Consider the following 12,454-nt stretch of genomic DNA (forward strand, 5'->3'; position numbering starts at 1 on the left):
ACCCTCACCCTGGGGTCTGTATTACTGCTGCGTGCTGGTAAAGTTGTGGCTGGTTCTTCTACTTGGCTTTTCCGGGTGGTGGAGGACACTGTTGCATGAGAGGTGGACATGCAAAAGCTGTATGACTGCTGGTGAGAGATGTTGCACTGCCTTGACAAGAAGTAAGTTCTAAGTCTGCTGATTGGTATTTTACTTACTTCTCTTGCTTATCGTTTTATGAAACCTGCTGGTTTTCAGACAGTAGAAAGAGATTTCCTCAGGAATGTGAGCCCTGGGTCAAAAAAGTTATTTACACAAGGGGAAAAGTCTGAGCAGACCCATGGAAGTGTATGGTGCAGCAGCATGTTCGTGGCATGCAGGGACAATTACCGATAATGTTGTTTGGATATGAAAATGAATAGTCATTCATATTGCACGGTGTAGGTTTGGGTTTTTTCTTTCTGTTTCCAGCAGGTGAGGGAGCTCTCCCCATCATGCAGGTATTGCAGAGATGATCTCTAGACAGCTACTGAGAAAGTGCCCTGTGGTGCCTTTCTCTGCCTCTGCTTAATAACAGCTCGTCTGGCAGCAGGGACGGATCGAACGGGTTACCCGCCCACCCGGCCTGCTTGCTACTGAGTTTCTTATTTATACAGGGATCTCTGTGAGACTTTTCTGAGGCGGGGAAGCTTGTGTTTTAAATTAAAAACAATGAGAAACTCTCTTTTGGGCTAGGCAGGGACCGCCAGAAGTAGAAATGGAAATGTCTTTTAAGGATCTAGGATGCATAGATTTCCTTGTTCTCCTTTCATGTCTCAAGTTTGTTGAAACCTCTGCAGCATGTTTCAGTAGTGGTTCAAATCCGTGATTGTTGGATGAATCTGTGGAACCGAAAATAAAAAAAAAAAAAATCCTATCTTCCAGTCATCGAAATTTATGGTAAAACGTTGCCTTGCAATGACACTAAGATTTGGCCTGTAGCCTGCTGGGTTTTAGTTGTGCCGCATAATTACATGCAGTACTGTTAATGCAAACTGAGACTGACTGCATGCCAGTAATTTGCAGAAGTCATTAACGATGTTTTAGGGGAGATGGTGAAAATTAAACATTATCAGCTGGCTGGTTAATGGGCATTTACTGCGTACAGCCTAGTCACTGAAACATAGGCTCTTTCATTCACGAAGTCAGGACAGATTTGTTCATTTTGTTCTGGATCTGCAGATCACAGTAGTAAGAGATTATGCATTTTTGGAAATTTCTTGAAATATTTTTCCATGGTCATACAAAGGCAGCAGTGAAGAAGAAGTTCTTGAGATGCAATACAAAGATTCTGTTTACCTATGGAGCAGAAAGTGCTTTAAAACTTGGGGCATGCTTATCTTTACTATAATCCCGGTGGTGAGCTCTACCTTTGGCTGCTCTCCAGCCTCTCAGTCTTACAGTCACCGAGCTTTCTTTTAATGAAAGTCAGAAGCCTTTGTTATGGAAGCAAAAGAAATGGACTTTTATTTCTCTCTTGCTGAACAAATAGATGCCTACACCAGATAGTTTTTCATCTCTCAGCTGTGTAGATGCGATCAGTTAGTGGCCTGATTTAGGACCAGATTATCCTCCTGTACTTCACAATGCATATCGCTAGTATATATCCTGTGTTTACTGTACAGCCTGCATCTGTGTTCAGATTCAGCTTCAGTGTACAGTGAACCAGTTCAAGATGTAACCAGAATTTCCTTTTCTTACCCAGCATAGCAGCTTATCTTTAACGTGGAACACATTAGAATTTATCTTGGAAAGCAAGCATTTTTTCCTTTTCATCATGGGAATAGTATTCAAAAATGTGTGTGGTGTGAATGGGGTTACAGATAAATAGCTGTGTAGGGATCTGTGTCGTAGAGTCAGAGGCTTAAGGGCTTTACATTCCAGAAGAATCTATAATCACATTCTAGATACCTTTTAATGCTTAAAATTGGAGGTTAACAGTATTTGCAGTCTAAAAAAATAAGAACTACGTGTAGGTAGTGTACTATTTATCATGTGTCCTCTTCTGAATATAGGTGAATATGCAGTCTCTGACACCGTGGTGTGGCAAAGTTGTACTAGAAAAGTTCACCTTTGGTTTTAATTGTCCTTCCCAGGTTTAACTACACCCGGTTTATAGAATGGGCTGTTGAACATTCAAAATGGTAGAATCCCATTAAAAAATAAATAAATATCTGTGGGTTATAGAGATTTATTCTAATAAACATCATATGTGGCAACACTTTGGTGTTGTCATACTTGCATACACTTTGGAAAGATAAGCGATTTAGCTAAAATGCAATATGATTTCAGGTAATACATAGTGATAAATGTATTTACCTCTGATCTTGGAATATGGGGAAAGAGGGTAGTTGCAAACTGCTGCCAGAATGGGCAGAGGCAAAAGATGTGTGTGGTTGCTGTGTCCACAAACTTTCCAGTAGAAAACACGTTACTAGTTGTCCAGAGGTTTTATGTATAAACATACTTCTAGGTGTGCAGTGATAGTTGAAATAGCTCAGAAGAATATGTGATAGAAAAAATGTTTATTTGGAGCTCTTTTTGATTCTTCTGATTTTAAAAGCAAACATAAATTTTGACTGCTTAGACATTTCATTGAACATGCAAATGAGATATATGAAGTCTGAAAATATTTTAAGTCTTATCTATACACATTAGGTCTACTGGCATAAAGTGCAAAGTACAAAAAAAGAAAAAGAGTAGGCGTCAAAGCTGCACTCGAAAATACTTGGTATTTAAAACAAAACCTCCAAACTTCGAGTGGATTTCAGGCTACCTCAGCTGCAGACATCAGGAAGTTTAATGGTGTTTCTAACTTTACCTGTTAGTAGTTCAAGATGCAATGTCCTGGAAGCAAGTTTGGTACTTTGAGCATGAACCTTTAACTACTGACACGTTTCTTTTGGGGGTAGCTGCAGTAACTCTAGGTCAAGGGTAATAACTTTAAAGTTTTGTTAGGGCTTGCTCTTTGTTTTCCAGGATAAACAAGTGAAAAATCTCTGGAGTTTTTAAAATTCCTTGAGAAAATCACTTGCTGCTCTGATGAAAACTGCCTACCGATTACACATTGTGAAGTAAAATTTAAAGATCATACAGTTGCTTAGCTGGAAAGACAGCAGGTAAGAAAAAGGACATAAGCAATGAAGCAGCTAGTAATTTTAACATTAAGAAAAGGCATGAAAAATTAACCCTTTTGCATAATAGAACTGCTACTAAGTTTGTGTCTGGAATTACCAGATGCCGATGGGTCCTTGGAGACAGAGCTGTGTTACAAGTGACGTCTAGACTGAAAGCAACCCAGCATCTTGGGAAATTGGAGGGCAGTCTGTGTAATACAGGTCTTGTTTCAGTTTCTGCAGCTGTTTAAAAAATGAGAGCAATATTCATACATCCAGCAGGCAAAGAAGCTATGTAGAAGCAATAAGACAGAGATGTATATTTTAGTTTTCTGCACAAGAATCTGGAACACTGATGTTTCCCCACTTTGTTTCTATTCATTTACTGTAGAACTAAAATAGATGTACGTGTCTTGCATAGATATTTCTCCTGTGCAGGTCTGGGAGCAGGTTTCTGTGATGCATCACATTTTGCAGTAGCATGCAATAGCAGAAAACCACAACTCCATATGTTAGCATTGAAAATTTGGGGAACGCTTGGATTTAAGGTTGGATCTGAACTTTCTGATTGTTGCGTACCTGTATTTGTCTTTCCTTGCACATAGGTGTAGCCATTTTCTTAGACAAAAATGGGTTTCTTTCTGGAACAATGCAAGTCAGTATCTTGTATGCTGTATTTGAAATGAAGAAACATGTATGGTTATAATTCAGGAGGAAAGAGCAGGGGAGAGGTTCAGTAAGCAAGAAGCTATTTATCTATTCTTTGATCTGATTATTTTTTTTGTTCCTTAGTTAAAGTTGAAGTGTAGGGCAGTGTAAAACAATAGTGAGTTTATTATTTAAATCTATATACACACTTTCGGGTGTGACTAGAACAGTTCTTTTTTGCTGTATGTCCTAGTAGCCATGCCCAGTAATAATTTTGAGAGGAACCAACTGACGCAGTGGGGAGATTGCAGATCTAGCAATGTGCCACTGCTGGTTTCTCCCTGCGTCAGTATATTTCTATTTTTATTTTTCACTTTATAATAAGCAAGAAAGAAGTTTACATAGAGAGGATGAGAAAATATCAAATGGAGCAAAAATGCAATGTGTGAATTACCTTCATTAACTTGTAAGCAGGCCACAAAAATGTTGCATTTTAGAAATCTGCTGTTGAGAAGTTTAGATTTCAGTGGGGGGGGTTGAGCAGAGTAGCATCTTGGTTGCAATTACTCCTTAAACCAGGTGTAGGCTTCCTGGAAATAAGTCAGGACTAGCTTCTTATCCTGGGTACTGCAGAGCCAGCAGAGCCAAGCAGCAGTTGGGTCGGTTCAGGGCTTACAGATCCAGTGCTGTTGTGCACCTGTGATTCCTCCTTTCAGGAATCTGTGAGCAGCATCAGTATAATAATTGGACATTCTCCGTACATCAACCTCCTATGCATTTTAGCATTAAAACCAAAACCCTTAAGGAAGTCGATATGCAGGCTCTTTGCTGCTTCTCATTCTGTCAAATGGTTAGCCTTAATCTTCTCGGGTGGTGGCAGGCTTTATCTTTTCAAATACCTTCTGCAGGTTCCTGAACCAACAGTTCATCTAAAGTGCCCGTCTTCCTTGCCAGAGAGTGACAGGCCCTTCCATACAACCAGAACCAAACTGCTGGGATCCAGAATTTTATTTGGCATTTTTTGTCCAAAGTTATAAAGTAAAATCTTCAGTTGTTCATCTCTCCATTATATTGAAACAGTCCCAAATTAACTACTTCAGAAGAATTTATCCTGAGCTGGCGTTTTGTTGCCTGCCTGTTTTCTGTGAAGTGTACTATTTAAGATAAACCACAGTATCCGTAGACTGCACCGTGCCACTGTACAGCATTTACAAATTGTTGCAAAAGCCGTCATGTAAATTGTTTCAAGACATCAAGAGTTTGCTTTCCTAAATCTTGCTGAATGTAATCATTTGCCACTTTCTGTGGAGGCAGATGATTTTGCCCTCTCACTATTTTCACATTTGTCTTAGACCTCCTTCATCTCCAGACTCTGTCTACATTAACAAGCAGTGCAGATCAATAGAAGGAGGTTCTTAGGGTTGAAAGACTTTGTGGTGGCTGATGTCCACACTGCGCATGTTTCAGGGTCCTAGTCTGGGTCTGTGGTTCTGTGAATGGCCACTAGTGGCTTTAGGTGCTCTTCTGAAGGCCATCTTCCAGTTTAGCTTTTTTGTTTAGAATTTTAGTGTGGGGTTTTTTTGTTTTGCTGTGGGTGCTCCAGCTCACTGTGAATCAAAGCAGAGTATGTGGAGACAGTCCACAGTATTTAAAAAAAAAACACACCAAAAAAACACAAACAAAAAAAAACCCCAACAACAACAAACAAAAAGACCCCAAACAAACAAAACCAAAACACCAAAAACTGACAAAAAAAAAAATACACCACCTTCTTTAAACTGAAATGTTACTGCAAACACACTATAAATTGACAATAGTAAAAGCCTGCTAGTATGTATGTTTTCATTTTGCAGCTTATGAGCTTCCCTTATTTTATATATAGGCATACTTTTATTTAAATCCCTTATCACCCCTGAGTGGACTTTTCCTCTGTGGAAATTCCTTCTGTGGTTTCAGCTTGCACCTCCTTCATTTCAACTCTGATTTTTTTGTCTTGTCCTCCACTATCAGACTCAAAGTCTTACCTTTATGTTGCTGATGTCCCTGGCAGATGTCTTTGTCTGACCTGGGTGCTCCTTAACACCTGTCAGCTTTCCTTCTCACTCTTATTTAAATTCTCAAAAGCTTTATAATTGCTGTTTGCCAGCAGTTTCACTCCAGTTTGATAAAAAGTCTGCTGCCCCAAAACTTTTGATGCCCCAATAAAATATTGCTTTTAATTCTGTATTCTTACTTAACACAGTCAAATGTGACATTTCTGCTGTCTAAGTCTGTCTGGTTTTGCAATGGTAAGCATTTTAGAGGTCTGAATTCTTCATTCTTTCCTTTCTTTCTGCTTCAAATCTCATTCCAAGCTTTCCAGGTAGACAGATATGAAGTAAATGGGGGAAACAACTGCTTCTCCAGTTTGACCACCAAAAGATAATTTATCTAAAATTGAAGATGTGTGGATTTTTCTTAACCTTTAGCATGGCACTTAAGGCCCAGATGTTACAACAGGAATCCTGATGCAGTTGAACATGTACCAACAGACAAGGAGAGGATCTGAATGACAGTAACCAAAACCCCACTGGTTTTGGACATCCTCTTGGCATTCTTAGGACCTGTGGGGAATCTTTGGCTTGTGGCTGAGAACAAATGAGCAGATGAAATGGTTTCCTCGCCAACCACTAGTGATAAGGCAGTGATGACTCACTTTCATCAAAAGTAATGTTTTCTTGAAGCTAATAGAAAACACTCATCTCAAGAATTTATTGATCCTTGAGGCTGATAAGATGCTGTCCCAAAATTATCCTAAGAAAAGCAAAAGAGAAAAGGATAAATCGAGAAAAACAGGCTCTATGAATTTAGAAGGCAGACCTGATTTTTTTTTTTTTTTCCTTGTATCCTGAAAACACAAGTTACAATCCTTTGGTGCGAAGCAGAGATGGAGGCCAAGTACGTTATGTACAAGTTGCTCACATTTGAACTTAGTCATGAATGAAACTGTCTGAGAGGTAAGATAAGCACATACTATTTATACTATTTTATTGTCCAGATACAGGCAAAATTAATAGCATATTTCACCTTATATGTCATCTCAGATTTAAGTTCTGATGAACTTCATTTGAAAAAAAAGAAAATACTGATGAATTAATCTCTTGTGTTAATTAGTTGAAATGACACAGTTTGGGGGTCTTAACAGGATAAACTTTCTCAAACTCATATATCAAAAGTAACTTAGATTAGTAACATTGTAGAATATATAGAAGTCTGCAGTAGCAGCTGAATGAAAGAATGTATTGGCCAACTTTTTGGGCATTATCCATGCTAAAGCATAACCAAATGAACCTTCCTTAATTGTTACTCGAGTATTCTTCCACTAAAAGACCATATAAATCCTGCTGTTGCACTTCAGCCACTCTAGATATGTACTAGTTACCTTAGCGAATGCTTCTCAAGTAGCTAACAAGGGTCTTGTGACTATTTAAAATAAAATGAAACCTGTAAACGGAATCAATGTTGTTGTGGGTGAGCATTCCATTGGAGTGATACCAGATTAGAGAGGGGTCTCCTACCATTCCTTTCCAAAAAAAATCTGGAGTGCCTGGTTTATTGTCTGATAACAAACACATATCTTTTCCCCTAGTAGTCAGGTGCATTATGTTTTAAAACAGCATATTTTTCTTGCTCCTGAGGGCATTTTTAAAATCTGATGTGCTTAGTACATCTTGGCCATATTGATTAACATACTCTTAACCAAAGTTTGAAACTATTTGCCTTCCATTTGGTTTCTTTCTAAAAATATATGGAAAAAAAAAAATAGATTATTTATCTCCAGAGATTCTGTTAATACATTAAGCTGTTTGGTTAATTTCATCTTGCCACTATGCTTGGTCCTGTAGCCAGAACACACGTGACTCATTATACATTCAGCCCTTCTAAAGGGCCATGTGAGGACTGTAGGCTACGGACAATTGTTTGGAGAGACGTCCGTTGAAGGACTGTAAACTGCTACAGTGATTGTCAGCTGCCTGTCACACATCAGTTCTGTGTTTTGGTTTGATTTTTAATGAGAAAGTGCCTTGTTGCTCTGTGTTTTTGCAGAATCAGAGTCTGGCCTGTGACAGGAGCTCCTCGCTGGCACCGCAGTGGGAGGGCTTCCTGACAGTGCTGCCATGCCCCAACGCTTGCGGTGGTGTAACAGCAGCAGCCCGTGAGCCCGTAGAGGAACATCTCCCACTCTGGTGGTCTGTCAGGAACCCTTCCCCAAAACCTTCTTTAAAAACAAACATGCAAGCAGTTGGTCTTCTGTCTGGATGTTGAAATTACTCTTCCCTTCCAATGAACCATTTTAGGCTTTTCTCCAGTTTGTCTCAAATTATGGACATTAAGGAGAAAAATTCTTAAGTCTCTGCTGAATAGAACAGAGCTATTGGAGACAAGGGAAGGGACTGAGACCTGTATCAGGAAAAAAAAATTCAAAAGAGCATCATATCCTGAGCTTCTCATTTGCAAAAAACACTGTAGAGCAGTAATCTCTTTTTGCCCTGATTCTGGAAAGGGTCCCTCTGGAAATTCTGCATCTGCACATGGGCTGCTTATTTTGAGCCAGGAATATTTATTGCTGCCTGTTTCAAAGTCTCAGATAACACATTGACATTATTTAATATTTTTTTCAGATGCCTGTGTTGAAACTTAGTCAATCAAGTCAAAGTTGCAATACATTCCAGATAGTTTTAAACTGGATCTTCTGAAATGATTAGTCAGCAGAAACTTTTCTGCTCTTAGTGCAGTTCTGATTTAGTTCTCTATTAATTAAAACAAAAATAAAAAAAAAATAATGAAGTGTTCTGGGGAGATAAGTTCTGCTTCAAAACTTTCTCTCTCAACAGCCATTTTCAGATCATTTTGAGCTGACATTTCAGATCATTTTGAGAGAGCTGAGGTTGTTCAGCCTGAAGAAGGCTCTGGGGAGACTTTGTTGCAGCATTTTCGATAAAAGGTGTCACAAGGAAGACTGAGAGAAACTTTTTACTAAGGCCTGTAGTGACAGGACAAGGAGCAATAGTTTTGAACTGAAAGAGGGTAGATTTAGATTGGACGTAAGGAAGAAACTCTTCACTATGACAGTGGAGAGGTGCTGGCACGGGCTGCCCAGAGCAGCTGTGGGTGCCCCATCCCTGGCAGTGCCCAAGGCCAGGCTGGACGGGGCTGGGAGCAGCCTGGGCTGGTGGCCGGTGTCCCCCGCCCATGACAGGGGGTTGGACCTGCTGATCTTTAAGGCCCCTTCCAACCCAAACCTTTCTATGATTGTGTGATATATGTAAGTAAGAGTTTACTATTAAAGTAGCCTGTTTAAGTGCTGAATAAAAAGTCCTCTCCTGTTCCGTTCTCTCCTGTATTCCATGTTTCAGAGTTCCAACACTGGGTGGGGGAGGGGAGTAGAATCATAAAGGTATGCTGTACCTGCTTAAAATTAAAAAGCAAAAAAAAAAAAAAACCAACCACCTGCTTTACTCTGTCATCTCACCTACGAAAGCCAGGAGGTCTGCGGTCTGTACGATCACTGCCACCTGCACAGGAAAGCTGGTGGGGCGAGGGGAGCACTAGGGAAGAGTCTGCTACTGGCTGCAGGGGGCAGACAGGGCACTGAAAGGTGCTGATGCTGACCAAGGGGAAGGAGAGGCAGAGCCCAACCAGCAGCTGCAGAAGGGATGTCTGCAACGCCTGCAACAACAAATACAAAGCTTTGGCATGAAAAAGCTGGAACACTTAAGATTGCTAAGAAATGATGAAAATAAATGAACCCCCATGGCTCAGTTTTGAGGGGCAGGGAGGTTGTGCACATGCATATGTTTTAGAAAGAGGAAAAAAATGTGATTAGACGTAAGAAGATTCCTACTATTCAAGGTCAAACTTTTTTCCCTAAAGTAGGTGGGGATATGGACAAATGGACGGACAGATGCATTCACAGATACCCACACATTGTTTTTTTTATATAATAAAGATGATTGTTCACATAAATAATTCTCAATCCGTATATGCCCCTGTGAAGTTTGGCTAAAATGTTTATAAACATACAGGAAATCTGAGACAATGAATATTCCTGTATTGCATTTCATTCATCATAATTTATATGTTGAATTGAGGAGGTAAGTGTATAGTGTTTGAGGATCCAAAATTGTCACTAGGAAGTAGAGAAACCAAGTTTAGAGGATACTAAGTGTCTACTGTTAGAAATTTATCAGCCCCCTTTGCCTTCATGCAATTCCCAGGATACTAGCCAGATCTTGTAAAACTGGACAAAATACACCTTCAGATTCCTTTCTGTTCTGTATGTAGGCCTTAGAGATTTGTTGGAAGACAATGTACTTTCTATTAGCAGAAATGTTCTGCCAGTCTGCAAGCTTCTACAGCCTTGTTGCTGGTAATGTTTTGAAGCAAGCAACAGGGTTTTCGTTCTGAAAATGTAGATGGCTTGAATGTGATTCTCTCCCAGTAGTAGCCCAAAGGCATCTTGCTTCATGGAGCAGAAGCGGCCATGAAATTATATGAATGCTTTCCAAGAGGGAGATGCAGCTACAGAAGATTAGGAAGGTAGGAAATCTAGTATTCAAGAGTAATGCACCTGATTCCATAAACAATCCTTGATTATATATTATTTAATGAGAGGCATCAATTTGTAGTTCTCCTGAAATTTATTACTACTTTAAATAGCTTGAAATTAATTATTTAGCTTTTAGATTTTTGAAAGATTTGGCCATATGTTTTCTTTCTAGCTTGTCCTTATGGTTTTTTTTCGATACTCTTGTGATGGAAGAACCTAGTTTGATTCTTCCATCTCATTAATACAGGCTGCAAGTAGATTTGAACAAGAAGTTTCTCTTTTATTGGAAGGTTCACCTTCTCCAGGAGATGTGTTCTGACTTGCTATTGTGTGAAACAGACTGAAAATTTTTATATACAGGAAATAAAATATGTATGACTCAAAAGGCCTAAATAGGCAGTATTACTTCTTGCAGCCTTACTGCATTTGGTAGTGTGAACCGTTTATTCTTTTCACAGCAATTTGTCGTTCTCTTGACTCTTTTCTTTTTTTTTTTTTTTCTTTTTTTTTTCTTATGTCAGGGGTTTTCTTCTTACATTATATTACTGTGTATTTGATAGAGCATTACTTGTTCTACAGTGGTCCCCTCTTTCATGGGTTCTAATTCTATTTTATTCCCAAGCAGTAAATGGTAAGGATTTCATAGAATTGATCAGATCAATTGGAAGGAGCCTGTAATGCTCATCTAGTCCAACTACTTGACCACTTAAAGGCTGACCAAAAGTTAAAGGATATTAAGGACACATTCAGTGGCCCATCTCGCCACTTTGAGCTTGCATCAAAATGTTGAGGTTCTTAGCTGAATATAAACAATCTGGAAGTGTGAATAGATCACAGGGTGACTATGAGCTATAGATATAATACAGGCAAATGCATTTGTGTCAGGCAAGATATTTCCATAGGAAAGACAAGCATTGTGCAAAGCCCTGGTGAGACCTCACCTCTACAACTATGGACATTTCTTATTCCTCATGTTCAAGAAAGATAAAATTCCATCTGGGATGAAGACAAAGACCAAGCAGCTCATTAAGGACATGGTGGGCCCACAGAAGACAATGACAACTAGAAGAAGCAAGACAAAGGCTAAGAGAGCTTCCATCACTTTCAAGAAAAATATCAAGGATGAAGGACAAAGGAGGAAAAGAGCTACTGAAGTTCAACAAAAAAGATGGTCAAGAACACAAAATCATTCAGGATTTCTTTGCAAGAAGACCTCACCATAAGCAGGGTAGTAGCAAATGCACCATAAGCAGGGTAGTAGCAAATGTCATTTGTTGGTGCCTTGGTAAGGAAAGGTGAGAAAATTCTGCAGCTCTACATCCCTGCGAAGTTCAAGCAGAGGGAACCAAAAGCCTTTCTTTCACCTTGAGCATCCTCACAAACGAAACGAATGTCTGTGGTGTAAACGCCCTTATTTGCATCATCTGAATGTGCAGAAGAATTTGGGCACCAATGTACAAAATGACAAGAGCAGTACCTGCCTTACTCTTTCAGGACTCCATATACTGAATCCTAAAGGAAAAAGACACTTTCCAGGGTTCTAGGCAAGGTCTGAACATCCACCCACAAAGTGAGGTTGGCAAATAACTCTCAGAAAGGTTCAACTCACAAACAAGCTGAGAAAGTTTTCCCCCAGGGCTGAAGCGCATTTTGTATCCCATGTAAACACGGCCAGTGGGTGTCATTAACAGAGGAGCTGCACAGCTCGGTTTCGGTGGGAAGGGGGATGCGATGGCAGTAGCAGCAGTGGGCTGTTTTCCCAGTTTGGAAGAGTCATCCTTTGCCTGGCTGTGCTTCCAGCAGGGATCCAGGTGTTCTAGGTGTGGAAATGACCAACCTTCCCACCGCACCGTTGCAGCCTCTGCTCACGTGTTTGTCACAGCCTGTCTTATTTCCATGGCGGCCTGCTGGCACCGTCCACCCCATCCTAGGGCTCTGGTCACGCTCTGGCTTTCCTCCAGGCTGTGGCTGCTCAAATCACCCCTCTTACACCCCAGGCTTTGTGCCCAGCCAGATCAAGGCCCCGTCCTCCTGCCTGCGGGACATCATGGACGTTACCTCTGGCGCACAGAGGGGGCAGCTC

General features: G+C 40.2%; 1 protein-coding gene across 6 annotated transcripts in view; it reads left to right on the forward strand.

The window, feature by feature from the left end:
* Positions 1 to 12,454, forward strand: part of TPK1 (thiamin pyrophosphokinase 1) — a 313,220-nt gene that overhangs the window by 224,936 nt on the left and 75,830 nt on the right. For 2 of the 6 annotated variants that reach the window (XM_056336205.1, XM_056336204.1), the window contains exon 7: positions 6,683 to 6,778. The exons of the other annotated variants lie outside the window; for them this stretch is intronic. In XM_056336205.1, coding sequence (XP_056192180.1) covers positions 6,683 to 6,775 — 93 coding nt within the window. In that variant the 3' untranslated portion in view covers positions 6,776 to 6,778. The remainder of the gene's footprint in view (positions 1 to 6,682; positions 6,779 to 12,454) is intronic. 6 annotated transcript variants of the gene reach the window in all.

Source organism: Falco biarmicus, chromosome 4, assembly GCF_023638135.1.
Source record: "Falco biarmicus isolate bFalBia1 chromosome 4, bFalBia1.pri, whole genome shotgun sequence".
NCBI classification, from domain to species: Eukaryota; Metazoa; Chordata; class Aves; order Falconiformes; family Falconidae; genus Falco; species Falco biarmicus.